Source organism: Danio rerio, chromosome 5 (genome assembly GCF_049306965.1).
Source record: "Danio rerio strain Tuebingen ecotype United States chromosome 5, GRCz12tu, whole genome shotgun sequence".
Taxonomy (NCBI): domain Eukaryota; kingdom Metazoa; phylum Chordata; class Actinopteri; order Cypriniformes; family Danionidae; genus Danio; species Danio rerio.
Window position 1 is genome coordinate 27,055,833 of NC_133180.1, and position 23,068 is coordinate 27,078,900.

General features: G+C 35.9%; 1 protein-coding gene across 51 annotated transcripts in view; it reads right to left on the reverse strand.

Moving 5' to 3' along the window:
• arvcfb (ARVCF delta catenin family member b) overlaps nt 1-23,068 on the reverse strand; it is a 423,234-nt gene that overhangs the window by 182,829 nt on the left and 217,337 nt on the right. For 24 of the 51 annotated variants that reach the window (XM_073950736.1, XM_073950733.1, XM_073950729.1 and 21 more), the window contains exon 1: nt 20,590-21,053. The exons of the other annotated variants lie outside the window; for them this stretch is intronic. In XM_073950736.1, coding sequence (XP_073806837.1) covers nt 20,590-20,610 — 21 coding nt within the window. In that variant the 5' untranslated portion in view covers nt 20,611-21,053. Of the gene's footprint in view, nt 1-20,589; nt 21,054-23,068 lie in introns of those variants that run through there. 51 annotated transcript variants of the gene reach the window in all.

Genomic DNA, 23,068 nt, shown 5'->3' on the forward strand with positions numbered 1-23,068 from the left:
GAGGTGTAAATGCAAAAGTTTGTTATCATTTCAAAGAAAACACTTTGAATTTTCATAAAACACTGTAAATAGTGATTAAAATAGTTGTATATGTTGTCTGTGTTACAATAAACCACTCCAAAAAAAGAGCCGCTTTTTTTTTTTTGTAAGCTCAGATTTGAAAGTGTACCTTTTAGGTTCTGTGTGGTCTAGGTTGCTGTAATTGATTTTGGTGGTCCCTGCACATATTATATCATAGGAAAAATATCTCTATCATAATCTATGCAAAAGTTATTCTATTACAACTGATGAGAGAACGAAACCACTTTTAGGGGTATTGGGCAAAAATGGACCTTTAGAATTTAAAGAATGTGGAAGTAAAAGACGTCATGGACCCAGTTCATGGACCAGGTCCCAGAGTTTAGAAGTCAATAATATTAGCTGCCAGCAATATTTTTTCCGATAGTCTACAGAATAAACCATACGTATGCAATGACTTGCCTAATTACCCTAACTTGCCTAATTAACCTAGTTAATACTAGTATTCAAACAATATCTAGTAAAACATTATATACTGTCATCATGGTAAAGATAAAGGATAAACCAGAGCCGGGAACACTTCCCAAAAGACATTATAATTTGAACAGCATCTATGCTTATGTTAGTCTCTTTTTCCTTATTCCAAGGTCTACATGATCCTGGACCAGGCCGTATCCTAAGCAAATGCTGTAGTGGTCTTGGAGGAGTGAAGAGCATGAAATTGATTCCTGAAATATTCCAGTGACAGACGAGTCTTCATATTGATCCCGTGGGCCAGCCTGAACACCCGCCGGTGACCTACTCACACCAGCAGCTTTTCCACGATGAACGTCCACCGCCTAGACTGCAGCTCAGCACAATAAGTTTGGCCAGAGGAGAAATGGTCATGCCCAACTGAGCCCGATTTCTCTCAAGGTTTTTTCCTTCACTTTTGTCAATTGGTGAAGTTTGTTTCTCGCTACTATCGCCACTGGCTTGCTTGGTTTGGGACTTTTGGAGCTGTGCATTGATGCAGAGGACAATCACGCCGCCCTCAACCCCAATGTAAAAAAGAAAGTGGCCGTTTATGAAAATGAAGTGAGGTGTTGCGGACCTCTATTCTGCCGCCCTAAGCGCGGATATAACTAAGGATGCGCGGGTGTTGAGGAAGGGAGGGAGGGAGGTGTCGCAGACACCGCGCTCTCTATTCTACCGCCCTATGCGCTGATATAACCGAGGACGCGCGGGTGTCGCGGACCTCTATTCTGCCGCCCTATGCGCGGATATAACTGAGGACACACGGGTGCTGATGGAGGTGTCGCTGATGCCGCCCTCTCTTTTCTTGCATCTATGCACGAATATATCTGTGGACTTGGGTGGTGAGGGAGGTGCCGCGGACATAACTGAGGACGCGGGTGGTAAGGGAGGTGTCGCGGATGCCGCCCTCTCTATACTGCCGCCCTAGTGGCCCTCTAGGTCGCCTCTATGGACGCGCCGGCCCTGGACACAATCTACATTGTAAAAGTGCTACAGAAATAAAGAAAGATCAAGATAAATTAATTATTAAAATTATTATTTTTAGAAATGTGTTGAAAAAAATAATCTTTCCGTTAAACAGAAATTGGGAGGGAAAATATGGGAGCTAATAATTCAGGAGGGCTAATAATTTTGACTTTTACACTTTATATCTCAGTGAAGCATGATGAGAACCTAAAAAAACGTGACAGAAGAAATTCTCTAAACGCTTCATTCATCCTCTGCTTCAATGTGCTTACCATATTAGATTCTAAAAATAGTCTTATACCAGAATCGTAGCAGGGTGAGATTGCATGTTATCCGAAACTATAGAGGAGATCAGTGAGAATAACTGAGAAAGGGGCTGCTGACCCACTTTAGGCCAAAAAACAAGCAGGAGTCAATGCTGCGGCGGGTCCAACAGAACATAATGACTCCACATTAGCAACATCTCTCTCTCTCTCTCTCTCTCTCTCTCTCACACACACACACACACACTTTATAATAAGATAATATAGCATGGCATTACAGTATGGTGCACAGCTGAACACACAAACTCGTTTTATTCACAAACACAGGCTCTCAACACTCTAGACAAATTTTCAAATGTGAATGTTAAACAAACATAGACCAAATGTATTTTTGACTTAGAGTTTATTCAGCCAAGTATTCATCAGACTGATTCAAACCAATAGTTTGTAAATTCAACATAATAACAAGAGCAATCACATCAGAGAGCTACTACACAAAAGTTTTGAACTGGCCAGAAAAATTAGGAAATCCATGCACTGAAGAAGAAACAAATTCATATAAACACTGCAATACACAAGTAAATCTCGTCTGAAGCTACTTGAAGGTAGTATTTTGACCCTATTGACCCATTTTACTCACCATGTACTCACCCTCAAGTGGTTCCAAACCTTTATGACTTTTATTCAGTTGAACACAAGAGGATATTTTAAGGAATTTTGGAAACCGGCAACCACTGACTTTCATATAAGAAAAAACAAATACTATGGAAGTCATTGACTAGGGGAGAGAGGGGAGGGAAAGCACCATTTTTCATTAAAAAACTTTTTTAAAAAGATAATGTTTTAGACAGAAATATATTTATAACTCATAAGTGTAGTGTATCAGTTTCAGGTGGTATTTTGAAAAATGTAGAACAACTGCAAAATAATTTCACTTTAGACTTAAATTGCACGTTGTTAATTTTGACCCCATCAGTAAGGACAACACATGGGTTGGTCAAAAATAACACAACAATATTTGCTAGATTTACTGGTTTTGTCGTGTTTATTTTAAATATATCTGACTATGTCTTGTTAATGTTAACTGCAAACATATTTAGTCCTTTCATTTTGCAAAACATATTAAACTGCATTTTCATTTTATATTTCAGTTCCATCAAATGTTTCAAAAGCAATCCAACAATGCAAAATGTTAGAATTTTTTTTTATCATTATAGGCATTACTTCTATAAAACATATCAATCAAAACACTGCAAATTCTAATGTGGAAGTGAAACATGCATATTAGCAGTGGGACGTAAATAAAGGTGTAACTTTCGTCCCCACAGGAACTCTTGCCATTTAAACCTGATATACTTTTAAACCGAAAAACTCAGAGATTGCAACCCTAAGAATGTGTTATAGCACTAAATAACCTGTAGATTGATTATTACTGTGATGCATGCAAAAAGAAAAACACAACTTGTAATAATAAGAAAAAAAAACTTACAATAATTTACATTTTGCACCTAAAAACTGAAACTTTAAGCTAACCACGGGACACAGACCTGAAATCAGCTGATATTTAGTAGGAGTTTTTACATCAAGGGTTGCATGCTGAATGTGCTGTTATAGCCTGGAAAGCAAATTTGTTTTGTTACTTTGTTACTTTTGTCATGTTACTTTCTCCCCTACTGGTTTTCAAAACTTTTCACAATATCTTCTTGAACAGAAGAAAGAAAGTTAAACAGCTTTGCTGCAAGTGAAGGCTGAGTAAATGAATTTTTGTTTTTGGGTGGACGTTCACTGTAAGGACTTTCAACCTACAGCCAGTCCAGGCACTGGTAACCACTAAGCAACACCACAGAAAACCTTCAAGATATTGAAGAACTAAACTATTGCTAACAATGAATCACCACAAAGACCACTGCCAAAAAGTAAAACAAAAATGGCAGAAGGGATATAAAGTAGTGTATTTTCTTTGACAAATCAAACACTGTAATTTAAATTCATTCTTGCAGTTAATAATTAATCCCTAATTTGTGATTTATAATTCCGTTAGATGGTTAGTGCCTATATTGTGCATTTCCTATAGGCAACGATACTACATCAGGTGGCTCAGTGTAGTTCTCCAGAAAATAACCATTAACCTCAGATTACAATGTAATGCAAATCTCCCAAGTGCCCAAGTACACTGCACCAATCAGAAGGGTCTTTCTGACAGCAGTAATCGTTTATCGCAGGCCTCCAGTGAGGAAAGGAAAACCTGCTGGGACAGTCTGTATCTCAGCAGAGGTGTAGCACGTTCCTCTGCCCTCTTCAACCGCATCCATTATTCATCCTCATTAGCTTTACATTTATTCTAGCCGCTCCAAAAGAGGTTCCTCTCTCTTCGGTCAAATCAAAGGAATGATATGTCCTTTATGTATTGGCCATGATTACACCTGAATACTCTATGGTAATAAGGATATCCGAATACGATGCTTCAAAAATGGACTTGTACTTTTTGAATGATTATATAGTGGGTGCTTGGACAGTGTGCTCTTTTCAGAGAAGTGGACTGAGCAGACCAAAGCAAGTATGATGAAAAAAGTCTCAAAAGGCCATTACAGAACAGATGATACTGTCTTTAAGGGCTGTTCTATTTCCAATACACACTATGATACACTTTCTAAATAAAGGCATACTTTTAGGTATTAAGAACACAATAATGACAAGACCTTCCTTATGATACCAATATTCCTATTTGAAACGAAGGCTGTTCTTTAAAATACTGTTCAACACAATTTGTTAATATATATATATATATATATATATATATATATATATATATATATATATATATATATATATATATATATATATATATATATATATATATATATATATATATATATATATATATATATATATATATTAACTTTATATTAAATATATTTAATTTTTATATTTTATGTTTAATTGTCATTCCAATCATTGTTCAGGTATTAGTCTTTTTTTAGTGTTTATTATAATTATGATTATGATTATTATAATTAATATTATTATGATAGATATTATGATTATGATTATGATTATGATTATTATTATTATTATTATTATTATTATTATTATCAATACATATATTTATTTATTATTGTTGAATTGTTTAATATTTTTTACTGGTAATATATATAGACAGATAATAATAATAATAATAATAATAATAATAATAATAATAATAATAATAATAATAATAATAATAATAATAATAATAATAAAAAAATAATAATATCTTTATCATTACTTACTATTTTATTTATTATTTTAGAATACAATTATATAATATATATTATAATTATATATAGACTTTTGGCCAGTGGAGAAAATAAAATGGTCGTGCCCAACTGAGTCTGGTTCTCTCCTTTTTTTTCTTCACTCTCCTATTGGTGAAGCTTTTTTTCCCTCTCAGCTGTCACCACTGGCTTGCATGGTTCAGGATCTGTAAAGCTACGCATCGATGAATTTGCTCTTCAGTGTTTGGACTCTCAGTAATGATTTCAAATCACACTGAACTAAGCTAAACTGAACTTAAACACTAAAAACTGAACTACCCTGAACCAGTTACTATGACCATTTATGTGAAGCTGCTTTGACACAATCTACATTGTAAAAGCGCTATACAAATAAAGCTGAATTGAATTGAATATATATATATATATATATATATATATATATATATATATATATATATATATATATATATATATATATATATATATATATATATATATGTATATTCATATATATATTCATATATATATATGAATATATATGAGTGTATATGTGTGTATATATATGAATATACACACATATATATATATATATATATATATATATATATATATATATATATATATATATATATATATATATATATATATATATATATATATCCATATATATATGGATAGTTGCATATGCTTATTGAACTGTCATATATAATATTGCACATTTTCTATATAATTTATAATCTTTTATGTTGTTTTATTACACTTTGCTAACTTCTTTTATTTTATTTCTATAATAACTCTGAACTTATAAAACTATATATTGTTATATAAAACATATCTGTATTTTATAAGTGTTTTTATATAGTGGAAACAACATAAAGGAAGAGATGAGCCTCTCAAGTGCCTCACGACACTGAGTCAAGCACGACTAAAGCAGGGCACGATGAGCACAAGAGGTGGCTCATGCTGTCCCTCCACACCGGCATTACCACAGTTTATGGCCTCAATTAAGCTCCAAACAGCCTCTAACGGAAAACTGCCTTTAATATGTGTTGAGGCAGGAGGTGGAGGCACACAAGAATGGATTATACTCTTTAAGACTTTGCTACTGCAAACCAATATGGCTTACCTTGGTCTCTCTAAAGCAGAGAGAGAGAGAGCAGATGTAGAAGAAGGACTGACTGAGAGAGCCGTCTTACTGGATTAAGGCTTTCTGTGCTAAAACGCGATGAAGAGAAACTGAAGGTCCGTGAACTCGACTTTTTTTTTTTTTCAGAACTTCAGCACGGCCTTGATCTTGCTCACACTGCATTTTGAAGGAAAAATATTGCTGTTTGCCTCTTGAACTCCGTGCTTGACAAATCCACACTAAACCCTCACTCCAAGCCCTTCTCCATCCCCGTATAAACTCCAGACGCAAACAAAGCACATTCTCAACCTTTAATTTTGGACAGGCAAGCACGGATTGGCTTGCCTTTGCTGTGGGTTACCACAAACAATGGGCCGAGAGAAAAACAAAACATACCTCTCTACGATCAAAGCGGGTTTTGAAGGCCCTAAACAATCAAGTGGAGGAATTGGAAGCTCATATGGTGAGGTGGAAGGGGTGATCTGTCCTGTTGAGAGGATGCTTGTTATACATGGCACTGACTCTCTTTCATCTAAGGCTTTTTACTCGGTGTCATTTCAACGTGTGAAGCTTCAAGCTGAGATGAAAGTTTTCATGCCACCCCCCTTTTTCATTCAAACAAGAGCAAAACGTGTTGCACATCATAGCCTGTTACGTAAATCATATGAATTTTATAAACAAGAGAATGTAAGAGTTGATCGCACAACGCTGGAGAATCCAATAGAAGCAGTTGATATATTCAATGCAGGGAATTAACTAGTAATGTATAGACCAGGGCTTCTCAAAGTCTGGATCCAGACCTGGAAGGAATTCAATCCCATTCTCCTTTTTATATAATTAAGGGCACTAATTGCATGTAGGGGATTAAAAATGTGGATTTACTACTTTGAAAAACACATGTAAAACTTGTAATCTAGTTTGTTTTTAATGTCTTTTTGGTGATGCCGAAATATAATCGAAGGTGATGTTGTTTATGCTTGATGATGTTATCTTGTTTTATCATAATCCACTTGTTAAGTCATGACGTATCAATGACATATGAAATACTGTTTTTGGGTCCAAGCCGCTGTTTACTGGAATTGAGAAAACATTAGTTTATGACAACTTTTTAGTCATATCACACATTAAAATGAATTTTGTATACAGTAAAAACACGGTGTCTCTGGACTAGCTGCATCTCAGACAGCAATATTTTAGTAATTTATGAAAAAATTAATCACTTTCTGGTCATCGGAAATTAGGCGTAGATGTGTTAAATTACTGTGGTCGTGATTTTCGAAAGTATTACATTGCTTTGTAAATGTTTATTATTACCATTTGTTGAGTCTCCCCATACAGTTTGATATGGCGCTTGGACCCAGAAGCCACTCCGCATTACATTACACTTAAGCGGATAGCGCAACACTCTTCACTGCTTTAACATTTACATTTAACACTGCTCTAAAAGTTGCTAAAAAAAGAAAGGTTGACTAAAAACATTTGAGCTTTTAAAGATGATTGGACAGATACAGCATGCATTCATTTTGCTCCAATCCAGCACAAAACTGTTCTGTTTGATTTGTAATAATGAAATATTTGGAGTTGTAAAGTGGAAAATAGCTGGAAAAGATTTTCTTTTTAACTTTAGGCAGTTGATGAATATATAAAGTGTCATTTCTCAATTTAGACTGCATTGTATTTTGGACCTTATTACTTTTGACCTTCCTCTGGCTGTTTTAAAACTGCTGACACTAAAATTAAGTGTCACTTGCTATTTTGCTAGTTTTGCACTTGCTGTTAATGTATTTTTAAATGAAGAAAGGCATTTCATTTTACAAATGGTTGATTTATGTATGTTTGAACAGGTTTATTAAAATCAGGTTTTGTTACAAACAATTTTTTCCAGACTTTAAAATAATTAGCATTCATATTTGGACCTTTAAATTGAGACTTTGAGAACCGCTGATATAAACAGTGCCTAGCAGAGAGTACAAATGAGGTAAACTAATGAGAGACAGATTTAAATCATATATTACAACAGAAACAAATTAGGACAGAAATCAAGGAAACCAAAACCAAACTTAAAAACAAAGCAAAGAAACTGGTGAAATAAATGAAACATACAAATACAACACACATACAAAAAAGATTTATGATTAGAGATTAAACAATGCATTTACTCAATTTAAAACCTATTAAAATTATTAAAAGCAAGACACTTCTGGGTGAATGCTTATAGCTGTATGTCTGCTGTATAATCTAATATTGTATAAAGTAAATATTTCTGTCTGGGGAAATTAATTGAATACTAGACCTGTCACTATGATGAATTTAGTGCTGATGATAAACTGTCGTACACATTCTGATTAACGATTTAATTATGTTTTGTTTATGTCCCTCATAGTTTAGGCCTAATACTTTTTTTAAAACATGAAAATGTTTACAATATAATAATTAGTGTTTGGCATACATCAATTGCCACTATTCGCATGCAAAAAAAGTTTGTAATTACATAATATATTTTAAAAATGTTACAAAGATATTTAAATGTATATATATATATAAGTTGTATTAAATATATATATATATATATATATATATATATATATATATATATATATATATATATATATATATATATATATATATATATATATATATGTGTAAAAATAGATGCATACAAACGTTTGTTATGGATGACTAATTTCTTCTTAAATTAAATTAAATTAAATTAAATTAAATTAAATTAAATTAAATTAAATTAAATTAAATTAAATATTATTCGGATGGCAAAATGTATGTGAACTTTAAACTGCACTACAGTTATTGCAAAAATATATCAATAACTATTAATAACTCATAAATATGCATTACATTTATAGGTGCATACTTAATAGTTTCCACAATTATGAATTTAAAAATTAGTCACATATGGGTGGTCACATATTCAAAAGATCCTACCCGCAAGTCTTTATATGGCTACACGCATAGCTTTTTTTGCTCGTTTAATAATCTGCTAAGCTACGTAATAGCACACATCCCATCTAACATCCCATTATGTCCACAGCACAACCCGAGTTGAAGTTTAATATTTAGATAAAGTATGAGCAACAGTATTGAAAGTCTAATGAAAAAGCCTGCTGAATGAACAAATAAGAGAACAGCAGTTCGCCCGCCAACATTGGTCAGAAGTGCATATCTAGTCAGGGTTCATTAAACAACCTTGCCTCAACACTGTGCCTTGCACTATTGTTTCTTGTGAATCCCAGTGAGAACAAACGGCTTGCACATCTACAGCAGAAATCAATGACATGAGTAACAATACTGAGCAAATGCAGCTAACAGTTTATGACAGCTTCCCCCCTGCAGATCTGCACCACACCATTGTTTAAAGCTATTGTTTCTGTGACTGTTCTGTGACTGTTTCTCTGGACTGAATCAAGACTGTAAGACTGTTTAACCAGGGTATATGCAGGAATCCTAAAGGTCATTTGAATACCTTTTTAAGACTTTTTAAAGACCTCAGAATATTTTAAGGCCTCATCACCACTTCAAGCTCTAATCAGTATCAAACCTTTAACTTAATAAACATTTGCTAATAAACAGGTGTAGTTAAATAAATGAATGGAACACAGCCATGCAACAGAACTCAGATAAGCTCGGAAGAAACAAAGCTTGAAAGAATGAATTACGCGATTGTTTTCAAGCTACAGGCTTCGGCCACTGTTTAAACTCGTCTTTCTCCAACCACGAGTACGCAAACTTACATTCTCTCATTTTACCGTCTGTTTCGCTCTATGGTTTTGCTACATGTGGAGACCGTCACATAACCTTCCCACGTTTGCATATACATAAAGCATTTGCTTTTTTGGAGTTAAACACTTTGGACAATGCTTGAATAAAATGTAAGACCTCGTAAAACGTAATTAAGACTTTTCAATACCTTTTAAAGGCCTTTATCTTCAATTGATTTATCAACTTTAAATATTTTTTAAGACCCCGTGGACATCCCGTTAATGTTGAAGAACTTCGCTCTCCAGAAGTTTGCCTTCATCTCTAACATCAGGGTTCAGATCATTATCTTTAGCATCACATTTAAAGAATTATTTTTGATGCTTGTTCAAATTACTTTTTTTTAAATGAATTGAAACAATTTAATTGTTAAAGTTTTTGGGGACAACTTAATTGTTTTATGTTCAATCCACTTAATTTTTTTTTAAAAACTACTAACTTTTAATCAATTTGTTTTGCATCAACATGAAGAAATTGATTGAAACCTAGCATTTTTTACAGTGCGTTGTAATGCACATATGCCAAAATCCGCTGCAAAAAAAATTGCTGATTCACTGAATTGCTAAACTTTATTTGTCTTTCACTTCAGTTTTCTCACAATCCTGTGGCAAACACTGTGATGTAATGGGTCATTGATTTTTATTTGATGTTACATTTTAACATTGAAAGTATATTTGTGTTATTATCAGTTGTCTCTTATTTTTAATTGGAGTAACATTTTTTTTAATAAAAAAAATCAGAAAAACAAAATAAAACAATTAGGACATTCTTTGATCTTTAGAAATTTGGTCAATCTGTACAATTGTTGCATATCTAACAGCATAATAATAATAATAATAATAATAATAATATGTATTGTATAGCCCTTTTCTTGCATAATAAGCAATTTATAGTGCTTCACAGGCATAAATAAATACAAAAACAACATCAATATCAAGTTAAATATAAAATCAGATAAGCAAATACAGAAAACAAAAATGTACAAACTAATAGAACAAAATACCAATATACATAGATACATTAAACACACATACTATTATATTGTATTCATATGCTATTCTAAAAAGGTACGTCTTAACACGCTTTTTAATAACATGAAAACCAGGAGATTCTTTCACTTAATTTGGAAGACACTTCTAAATTAAGACAAAAAAAATACTTAAAGATCGCATTTATTTTATAGTGTGAAATTCTAAAAGTCCAGTTTAGATGTATATCTTTTATCAGCGATTTTACCATCTTTACTTTATCACCACAGCCACATGTCAGTACAATTATAAAAGAAGACGCTTCAATTGTGGTTTGTGGACATTAAATCAGGTTTATTTTGTGCATTACCATAATGGATATCCACACAGCCGTGGATATTAGCGTGTATCCTGTCACATTTGCCATGCAAAAACAATGCAAGGTTAAACAAGAGCGCTCTCTGTGTGTGTGCTTTAACTTTGTAGCGACATTGTGTGTGACTCATCGAAAGGCTTGAATTAACTCCACAACAAGTACATCAAATAATCATTGGGAAAGTTCTTACTTTAGCATTTCTCACTAACGTTACATGAGATCTGCTTCCTTCATGTCTGTCACTGTGCTGTTTATCTGACGCAGCCGAGACAGAGATTGAGGCACACTCTGACAGGCATGTAGGAACGGTGAGTGGGGAAAACTAGTATTAAAGGCACAGGCCACAAAAACAGCTACATTGTGTTGAGCAGGAAATTCCAGTATTCTGAAAGGTATAATAAATAATCTGATGGGTGTTTTGAGCTGAAACTTTACAGACACATTCTGGAGACACAAAAGACTTATCTTTATTTTCGAAAAAAAAAAAAAAAACGGTAAAATAGATGCCCTTTAAAACTGTCAGAAATGTGAGAGTAATAATAAGAGACTAATAATAATAGCAATAATATAGCTTGGTGTGTCACATTTGGGTTACCGGAGGAATAAAATTAATGTATAAAAAGAAATACTTTTTCAAATAAACAAGATTATAGTTATATCTCTGCTTCTCTTTGAGTGCTGTTTTTGAAAGCATCCAGGTTGGTTGTCAAGAACTTCGAAATATTAATGAGTTTTCAGCACGAGTCTCCAGAATTTACAGAAAAACACATGGAAACTGCCGCCCCTCCCCAAACTATTAGTGCTACCCTAAAGAGCGGTCAGAAGACATTATTAATCCCACAGGACCATCGCAGACAGATGGCATGACGGAGAACCTGCAACCTCAAGAAACCATATTCATCATTTAGTGCTCACACAAACCGACAGAACTAAACAAGGCTGATCCAGGAACAGCACCTACTATAAGAAAAGAGCTCAAAATCAATACTCCACCCCCAAACTCAACCTTTTTTATTTAAGTACACTTTTTAGATTAACCTCCTAAAGAAAGCCGCCAATGTAAAAGACCAGAAAGTGGCACAAATCGCCTCTCACCCGGGGGGCAATAATTTCCATTTCAGCATTCAGATCCTGCAGATGCAATAAGGAAGAGGGATTTAAGGGACATGACCTCCCCCTAAGGGCTTCTTACCTTATCAGGAGGGGGCGTAAAACAGTCTATGCATTACCGTCAATGTAGCCTGAAGACTTTAACAAGGACAAGTGTGAACTGAAGGAAGTAATGGAAAAGAGAAGGGGGACTGAAGTTGCATCAAAGCTCTTAATCGATCCTTGCAGCCAACAGTGGGATAATGTCCCCTAAAGGACAGCGATAGGCAGTTAGTCTATCAATCTGAGATTGTTACAAACGCTTCAGTGTGTTTGAGAGTATTTGGAATGAAAGCTGTTTACATACAGCATATCTTCCCAGAACAGCAGCCCTGTTGTACCAACATTTCTGCACAGCTGAAAATACAAAAATCTATTCCACCGTCAACGTCACTATCACTTCCCCATGAGGATAATTCGTCATGAGCTCTTTTCCCCTGAGCCTCCATGACCATCCAAGCCAGGCCGGATCGTGTTGAGTATGTGTGTATTTCAGTTGACGGGCCCGAAAAAAATTGCCAGTCTCTCAGTGAACTAATGAAACAAAAGCAAACACACAGTGGTACAATGCTGTTCGCCAGCATCCAGCGGGCCCAATGTCATTAATCATGAGATCCAGGGGCAGAGGGCTCTTCATCTAGTCGTGTTGCCATGGCAGATCCCGCAAAAGTGTCACATATGCACCTTTCCCTTTTTCCTATGGCCTCACTGGCTGGCCGCCAGCCAATTACAGCCGTTATTCTTTAGAACAGAAATTACACAAAAACTGCTTTGCACATGCACTTTTACCCATTTATGCACTCTTTGACTTTGCCCGCTCAACTCAGACTTGCTCTCTCTGTTTCAAGCACGCTGTTCTTTTCTTTATCAGTTGTTTGTTCAGTGCTGAGAGGGAAAGAGATGCGATAGAGCTGGATATACGTAGGAGAACCCAAGCAATCTGAGATAGCCGTCTAGGGTTATTCCTGCTAATCCTGTGTCGTCACCTGTTATCCTCCAGCACACACACACGCACACTAACACAGTCTCCGGTTCCTGAGCGTCTCCCCTTCTGCCCTCTGTATTTACTGACAGGATTGTTGTGGCGCTATCATTCTAATCTACTTCTTTTTTTTTTTTGCAGGCATCCGTGCAAACAGAGGACTACAGGAGGATGGTCCAGCTAACAAGCTGGAGGAAAAGAAACATTACCAAATAAACAGGACACTGAGGTTGAGCAAACAAGCAAGGGAAAGGCATGTTGGTGTGACAGAGAGGGCTGAGTTTCCATGCAATGGTTTAGTGGAGAAGAGACAGGAAAAATCTTTGAGGACAACAAAAAAATCTTAAGCAATACACAAATACACTCTGTTAGGTTCGCAAACTATGTTCGAGAGGACCATGTGTTATGATTGATCATGGCTGCCCCCTCTCCCCATTCTCCCCATCTCCCCCTTTTCCTCCTTTACCAGGGGGAGCTCTCAAGAACTACCTGATCTCGTACCCCCTTACATGCTCATTGACCAGGTGGGAGCCCTGGGCTCAAGTATATTATGCTAAGAGTTCTCTCATGGGACAGCCATTCAGAACATTCAGCCGCATTCATATGCGCTGTTTACAAAAATAAAAGCTTTTGAATATTTTTCCAGACACGTTTAGCTGCTAGTTGTTAGTCAGATAATGTTTCTATGATCCTTCTTAATGCCAGCTGTGTAGAAAATTATCTATAAAATTTTTATGATAAAATGCTGTTTGTTTACCTTCAAGATCTGCTTCAGTTGAATGCTGAGTTCAATGCTGAAAACACTAGTTGACCTGCGCCTGCCTTTACCTTAATTTGCTCGCCGATGTTCTGTGCATTAATTTTTGTCATGTGAATTTTTTTACATTTGAAAAGTCTGGTTCATTTACAACATTTAATTGAAACATTTAATTTCAGTAGACATTTTTTGTAGCTCAGCAATAAAATAAAGAAACAAAGGGTATCGTTCAAATCAAAACATCTCTGTCAAAGGCCTAATGACCCCAACCACATTCTCATCATTCTCCCTCTCTTTTTTAGATAGGATGGTGGGCCAAATCAAAGGTTACCATGGGCCAACTTTGGCCTTACTTTGGGCATCTCTGGTCTAGAGCTTAATGTGGTTATGTGGGTACATACTGTATACATTAATCATACAGGCTGGTCACCTAAAGGTTTTATGTCGTGTCAATAACAGCCATGTTTTCATTTAACTTTTGTTGAATCTTTTCACAAGGTCGAGAAAAAGAGAAAAAAGACAGTGACGTGAATTAGGTGCATTTAAATCAACTTGTTAGAGTGCCTCATTGTAGTATTGGTAACCTAGTAACCTACTACAGTAAAGTCAAGAATAATAGAGACAGCTGATCAGTCATGTGGATGAAATGCTCACTAAAGTAAAGCTTATTCAGCTGTTTCTATCCCCCATTATTCACTTTATCCCTTTTTAGCACAAATACAAAACCACTTCAAGGTAGTACAAAAACTTTTTTAGTAAATTAAAGGTATTTTTGTTTCAGATTTGGCATTTCTATCACTCGCTTCTCATACTTCAAAATGTGCATTAAATCTTTAAGTTTCTTTTTTTTCATGGTGAACACAAAAGACAATATTTTGAAGAATGTAGGAAACCAATAGCCTTTTATTAGTTAACACTACAAATGTAAATGGCTACACGTTTCCAGCATTTTAGGGTGAGTAAATAATAATAGTTATTTATAATAGTTTTAATAACTCATTTCTAATAACTAAATTCTTCCATATTTGCTATGATGACAGTAAATAATATTTAACGAGATATTTTTCAAGACACTTCTATACAGCTTAAAGTGACATTTAAAAGCTTAACTAGGGTAATTAGGTTAACTAGGCAGGTTAGAGTAATTAGGCAAGTTATTGTATAACAATGGTTTGTTCTGTAGACTATCTTAACATTATCCTCAAAATGTTTTTAAAAATATTAAAACTGCTTTTATTCTAGCCAGAAAAAAAAAAAACAAGACTTTCTTATAAACTGTACAAATATTATCAGTAATACTGTGAATATTTCCTTGCTCTGTTGAACATTATTTGGGAAATATTTTTAAAAGATTCAAAGGGGGGTTAATAATTCTGACTATAACTGTATTTGATGATTTTAATATGATGTTGATGATTTGATTTAAATTGGGAATAAATAATTAATTTAGATATACTGGGATGATCAAGTTTTTTTTTTCTATGCTGTGCATCTGCATAAATTACAACCAAAAATAAATAAATAAACAGCACTTTATGGTCTCCTGTGGAGTCTAACAGTATTCAAGTACAGAAATTGCAAAATCAAATGTAAATATAACATGGTCATTGTTGTATAATTGTAGAAAATATGTATTAAGTAGTGTTTCCCAGTGTTGGGTTGTGGCTGGAAGGGCATCTGTTGCGTAAAACATACGCAGGATAAGTTGGCGGTTCATTCCACTGTGGCGATCCCTGCTTAATAAACGGACTAAGGCGAAAAAAAATCTATGAATGAGTTTAATAATCTAATCCTGCCCTATGACTATTGCTGATACTTACATTGTAATATCGATGCTCAAGCGATATATTGTTCAGCTCTGATAACAACTTATACAAACATGTCACAAAATATTTGCATTACCTAGAGTTCTATTAATGTAAGCAACTCCATTAAAATTCCATTAAGATCATGCTCTTATACAACTAAACTTATTGGATCAATCTGACCTCAAAAACAGATATTTTATCAATATGCATATTTAGGTCAAATTAACCATGCTCCAACTAGCTAATGCACATTTATGCCTGCCTCTCTTTAGATACGAAGCGGTTTTGACAAATTAATAATATTAATCCTTATAATTAGGAAAAACTAATCTCACTTTTTCAGTTTCAGTTTCAGTTTCCTTTATTTATGTCATTCAAATCATGACAATAGAATTGTAATGCAGAACAAAATTACGTTGCAACAGACCCAACAAGAACATAAAAACATCACTATAAAAACACTATAAAATCTTAACATGATAAATAAGCTTTTATAATTCCATAAAATATAAAAAATATAATTATAAAAGATATAACCAATTTTTTAAACTTTTTCCTATAACAATTTGTCAACACCACTCTTAAACAATGCAATGCTTTAGCCTAACAATGAATAAACAAGCCTGCGACGCTTTATGAAAGATAAATGAATATATAATGATATTATAGGCCCAAAGAGGGGTATAAAGGCTAAACGCTTCATGCTAACAAATATTCAGCTCATTAACACACAATCTTCTCCGTTAGCGCTTTTGGAAACAGCTTACTGAGTGTGAGAACAGACATCCATCTGAGAGGGTGCCTGACTGAATAAGATTGAGTGGGCAGCCAAGAAGCGCAGGCAGTTTGACAGGGGTGTTATGGAAGGGTCAGCTGCTGCGGCACTGCATTGCATGAGAAATTGCAGGCAGGCCTATATCGGGCACTCTTGTAGCATGCCAAATGGGTTACTGGACAGCGCGATGTGATGGACGTCCTGATAGCACGCCAAGCTTTCACGACATGCTCAGCGTAACACAGGTAACCGTGAGCCAGCACAAGTGCGGCTTGGGCTGCTAATCCAAAATCAACCGTCTGTTTGGCATCAGAAGGGCATCAGATACTTAGTTGAGATGAGTGGTTACGGAGCCCCGGCTGTTATCTTAAAGCCATCACACCTCTTCCAAAAACCCTGGCACCCACTCAGCCTTCGAGAGGTGGAGCAGGTCTTTGTTCATTCATGCCAGAGATTCTGAAATGCCCTGATTTGGGCAAGGCAGTTACAGTGGGACATCTGGAGCCTCTTCACCCTATCCTCCTGCCCAACAAACCCAGAGCGCCTGGATGAGCACCAGCACAATTACCCAGAGATCTCTTGGGTCAGTGACATTTACCATGCCATTCACAGTCACAATCAGCTTCTTCTGCTCTATATGTCTTCAAATACTGATCCATGCCATGCTATAGTGAATGGCCAAGGCTTTACAAATGCGAGGCCTGACAGGAAGGTGAATGAAGAGGAATAGAAAGAACCACGGAGCTAATGGAGGTTAAAACAGTTCACTGAAGTCTGCATACCCAATTTTCCCCCTGTAAAAGAGTCAAATAACTTCTGGAAAGTTAAAATAAGCACTCTGGGGGATCAGAAAACAGCGTACAATTGCGGTCGAAGTCAGTAGTCTCAGCATAAATGAAATGTAAATGGTTTTTTGAAACAAATTATGTTTCTGTCTAGAGATGGCGGGTTGGCTTTTGATGAGGCCAAATCTCTTTTGCAGTAATGGCACTGCTTTTCTACGCTGAAGTATCAGACGTTTATATTTAACTCAGACTCGGGCAGGCTGATTCACCCCATGGTAATTGAGGGTTGAGGACGGTAAGCTCCGCTGGATTGGGAGTCACTGTTACGTGGCCGCAATGCATGTCGGTTAAGGAGAGACATTGCAGGCATTTCCTACTTTTGGTCTCAAGTCTTGAGCATGTGTGAAGATAAATGCAGAGATGTCTGGCTTTACACTCAACATGCACTGCACCAAATGCAAGGGCATCCATATGCTGAGATTCAGGCCTAGAATTACTGTTTAAAAAAAGTCAGTACTGTCTATGGTACATGCAAATAGAATTTGGCATCTATTAACTAACATCTATTAAGCTAAGTGAAGTTTCACATACTAATTTCAAGAGGAGCACATGACATTAATGATCATGGCTGGACTCTCATATGTAATCATTAGTAATTCCAAACTCACAATAAATAGCCCATCTAGCATTACTCCCTTACCTTTGTTTTTTGAAGAATACCCCCTATCCACCCCATCTCCCCGTTTTCCTCCTTTACCAGGGGGAGCTCTTGAGAACTACCTGATCTCGTACCCCCTTACATGCTTATCGACCAGGCGGGAGCCCTGGGCTCAATTAGCTCAGGGTTCTCTCCCAGGACAGCTTGCCAAACCTGCTATTATTATCAAGCAATATCTAATTGTGAACTCTTAAAGGTCTCATATATGGCGAATCTACAGTTTGAGTGGCTTTTATAACAGGATGGGTAACACTTTATTTTGATGGTCAAGTTGAGTATCAGTAGGCTGTCTGCTTAACATCTGTTGATATTGCTTCTTTAACAGACATTTAACTGACTATAAGAAACTTTGCAAGTACATGTCAACTTACACTAACCCTAACCTCAACCTTACAGTCTACTTATAATCTAGTGAGAATTAGTTTGCATGTAGATGCAATGTAACTTAATTCAACAAACAGACCATCAAAATAAAGTGTGAACTATGGATGCACAGGCAAAAGGTTTTGACCTGAGAAATATTACTTGTTCATGTAAAACATTTAAAGCTGAAAATAATATACGAAGAAGATATTATTAAGTGGAAATTCTTAAAGCCAGAGTTTAACGTTGTATTTGAACATGTATAAGTTAATTGGCAACCAAAAATAAGCTTAAGCTTTTATCGAAACAAAAATCTTAACCAAATGTGAAAATGGCTCATTCAAAATGTTAAAATACAACCCCAACATTCAACCAAATAACCAAATAAACAGTTGCTGGTCCTAGCTGATTCCTTAAGTCAGCGTGGACCACTTTTGTTTGATTATGCAAGTCTGATCTTTTAAAATGGATTCTATAGCGTGCTCACATCTAATCAGATAAGACGAACCATTAAAGCAATATGGTGATTACGACTTCACAGAATAGGTAGCATTTAAAGGCTTAAAAGCACTGTTTCTGGATCCTAAGACTTTATTCACAGGCATTTGACCAATAGTAGCATTGGCCTGATCGGGTCACTAACGATCATGTCTACAGTGCTGAGCGTCTCTCATGGTGGCCCCGGGCCATCGGGCAGCCCTTATTGTTGAGCCCTGTCATACAAGTTTAGAACAACTTGACGATTAGTAAAAGATGACAGAATTCAAATTTAAGGTCAACTGTCCCTTTAAGGCAAAAGGGCAATTGGTCAGTTGTGATAAATTACTGAGAAAGAAGAGCTGAAACACTACACTCAGAAAAGCGGTCCGAATGTTTAGTGAACTCATGTCTTCACACTTTATTCACTGACCAAGTTGACAGACAACAACATCAACCATGTCAGACACACTCTGCAGAAAACAGAGCCCCTTGATCTCCATGCCCTCATGTGACACGTCTGGCCTCACCGAAGCAGGTGTCAGTCTTAAAGAATGCTCTGAGGTTAGCAGAGGTTACATGCAGCGCAAAGCGAACCCCAAAGAATGGCAGGAATGTCCATCCTGTGGAGGTAGGGGTTCAGGGACGTAGACGCTACAAATTTGGCGCCTCCAGACTTTGTTTTGCTTAGCGTGTCTCAAACATACAGCTGCCTCTCCTTGTGGCAGTTATCAAGCAATCATCCGTGAGACAGATTAACGGTGACAAACAGATGACTGTAAGAAGAACGCCGTTCAACGAAATTCATTAGTGCTTGCAACATATTTGAGCACAAATACTGCTTGTTGCTTTGTTATTTATGCATGTTAACTATTCAACCTGACACATTATTTAACAGTATGGAATGACACAGCACTCCTTTGAGAATGCGTCTTTAGAAAATCCCCGCACGCCAATAAAAGCACATTCCTTTAATCTCCTCAGAGCTTTGCCAGGCGATGTGGTAGCTCCAAAACAAAGAAAACAAATAGTTGGTGACCACTGATGAGTCCAGCAATGAGGAGGAAGGAAGGAGAAAAAAGGAAGCACAGCAGTAAATCTTGAAGCCTGGCTTCTCTTTGGGAACTTTAAACATATATAACCATCAAAATGGCTTTTTTTCGCTTCTTCAAAGCCTGTGGGATTCCTTTTTAGATGCTGCTTGAAATTCTGCCAACGTTACTGACAGACATACTTCTCACACACAACTGAGTCTGAATTAAACTCATATAAAGGTTGACTAACTGAAGGACATACTCAGTGTTGACAGTTCATAGGATGTGACCACGGGAGTAATCAAAACACAACGTGTGGCAAAACATGAGATCAGAACGGCAGAATGAAAGAAAGGATCTTTCTGAGAAAAGGACTTCACATCCAACACCTTTAACTAACAGGAAAACCGAAAAAAAAATAGCAACAGCAATTTTAAAAGCCCCAAAAATCGAACAGAAAACAGAGTGAATCCCCAAACTGACCTGCTTCACTTCAGCCGGCATCACGCAAATCCTGTTTGGTTAAGCCTCTGGGAAAAACACGACGGGAACAATATTCTCTTGTTAGCAGAGTTTGTCAGTCAGTCTTTCGTTCCTTATTACCAGAGTACGTCCTGTGAGAGCCGAGGCAGCTCAGAGCCACAGAGCCATCCTTTCCCCACGGTCACATGCACCAATATACTCCGTCGCTCTCGTCTTCTTGCGCGTTTGCTCTCCCTCTCTCTCTCTCCGTCTGACACACACACGCTCTTTCTAACACATGCTCGTAATCCTCTCAGGGACAGAAGAAACCCGCCTCCACCGTCACCGTGCGAGGATGCTGCAAAAAACGCTGGGGCGAATAAATGATTTCAAAATGAGGAGAGATGCTGTAGACGGTCCAACCGATCCTTCAATGCGCTCAGGAATCCGGCTGAAGAGAATCAAAACAAAACAGCTCACACACTGAGAAGTGGAGGGGGGAAGAAAAAGTTGCCCCGTTGCAGGAACAAAACCCTCTGGGTGGACTAAGAGGGAGGGAGGGGGCTGGATAGGGGTGTAGAGGATGGAGTGAGGGGTGTGTGTGTGTCAGTGAATAGAAGCTTCCCAGAAGGCAGTTGCCCTGTTCACAGTGTAGAGTTTTGTATTCTCGTTTTCTCCCTCTCCTTAGTGAGCATCTATGCAGACAAGGGTCAGACGGATTGGAGGGGGAAGGGGCTGACAGACAGACGCAGCTGGAGTGGAAAGAGAGAGAGGGAGAAGAGAGAGAGACTCCACCCAGCCAACATGCCAAAAGAGCATGAGCCCTGAAAGGGGGCAACGCTCAACAAAACTTTGTTATTTTTCTTTCTTTCTTTTTTTTAACCCATACTCTCTCTCTCCCTTGGTCTGTTATTTTCTTTCTTAGCTTTTGTCCTTTTGTCCTTCCAGTATGCTAAATATGAGAAGGGAAAGGAAAGAGGTTGCGGAATGATTTGAGAGTGCATTCAGTGACTGATAGTGAGAAAGAATTTTAATCCAAATCTATGAATGGCTTTAACACAAAGCCGGATGGAGGGAGAGTTCAGGGATGGGCACTTTACACCCGGGGTGTGAAACTCATTTTAGATTGTGGGTCGGATGTGGTATACAAGTTTTTTTTTGCACATTGGCCCACTGATGAAGTTAATAAAATTCAGGATTGACTTGAATTAAAGCAGAAATAATCAATTAAAGGGTACATGAGGATTGCATTCATTTCATTCGTGTTTACAGCATCTAAATAACTACCTTTTCAATGTTTGGCTCAATAATATTTGATTTTTTTAAAGAAACTGCTTCTTTTTTTGTAAGAAATTATTAAACTGCTCCAAATATTTCTATTTCAATACGTTTTTATTCATGAAAAATACAAGAAAAAAGTTTACTACAAAAGACTGGAGTAATATGTCACTGAAAATTCAAATATGCCTGTACAGTAATAACTTTTATATATATATATATATATATATATATATATATATATATATATATATATATATATATATATATATATATATATATATATATATATACAATTAAAGTCACAATTATTAGCCCCCCTGTTTATTTTTTTCTGTTTAACAGAGAGAAGGGTTTTTAAACACATTTCTGAACATAATGGTTTCATTAACTCATTTCTAATAACTGATTTATTTTATCTTTGCCATGATCACAGTAAATAATATTTTACCAGATATTTTCAAGACATTTTAATACAGCTTAAATTAAAATTTAAAGGCTTAACTAGGTTAATTAGGTTAACTAGGCAGGTTAGGGTAATTAGGCAAGTTATTGTTTCACGATGGCTTGTTGTGTAGTCTATCAAAAAAAAATTGCTTAAAGGGGCTAATAATTTTGACCTTAAAATGGTCTTTAAAAAAAATAAAAAACTGCTTTTATTCTAGCCGAAATAAAACAAAAAAAGTTTGTTAAACATCATCTGGGAAATATTGAAATATTTAAAAAAGAAAAAAAAATTCAAAGGGGGCTAATAATTATGACTTCAACTGTGTGTGTGTGTGTGTGTGTGTGTGTGTGTGTGTGTGTGTGTGTGTGTGTGTGTGTGTGTGTGTGTGTGTGTGTGTGTATATATGGCAGTGTACCTACTACATACAAAATTATAGCAAAGTAAAACTGCCAAAAAATAAATAAATAAATAAGACATATGCAATTTTCTGAACATGACCAAACATCATACTTTGATGACAATCAATTTATTGTAATTGTTGTTATTATAAATTTAAAAGCTGTATAAATAATATGTCAGTATTCAGAGATAATGACAAATAACACAGATAAACATCACCCTTTTTCTAGATCATTAACACGGAAAAATCAAAAATTCAAGTCAAGTGTACTCAAGTGTTTAAAAGATTGACCGCTAATTTTTAAAAATGCACTGCAATGAACACAAGGTAAGTATTAAAAAACAAACTATAGCTTATTTCCTTTTTATTAAAAC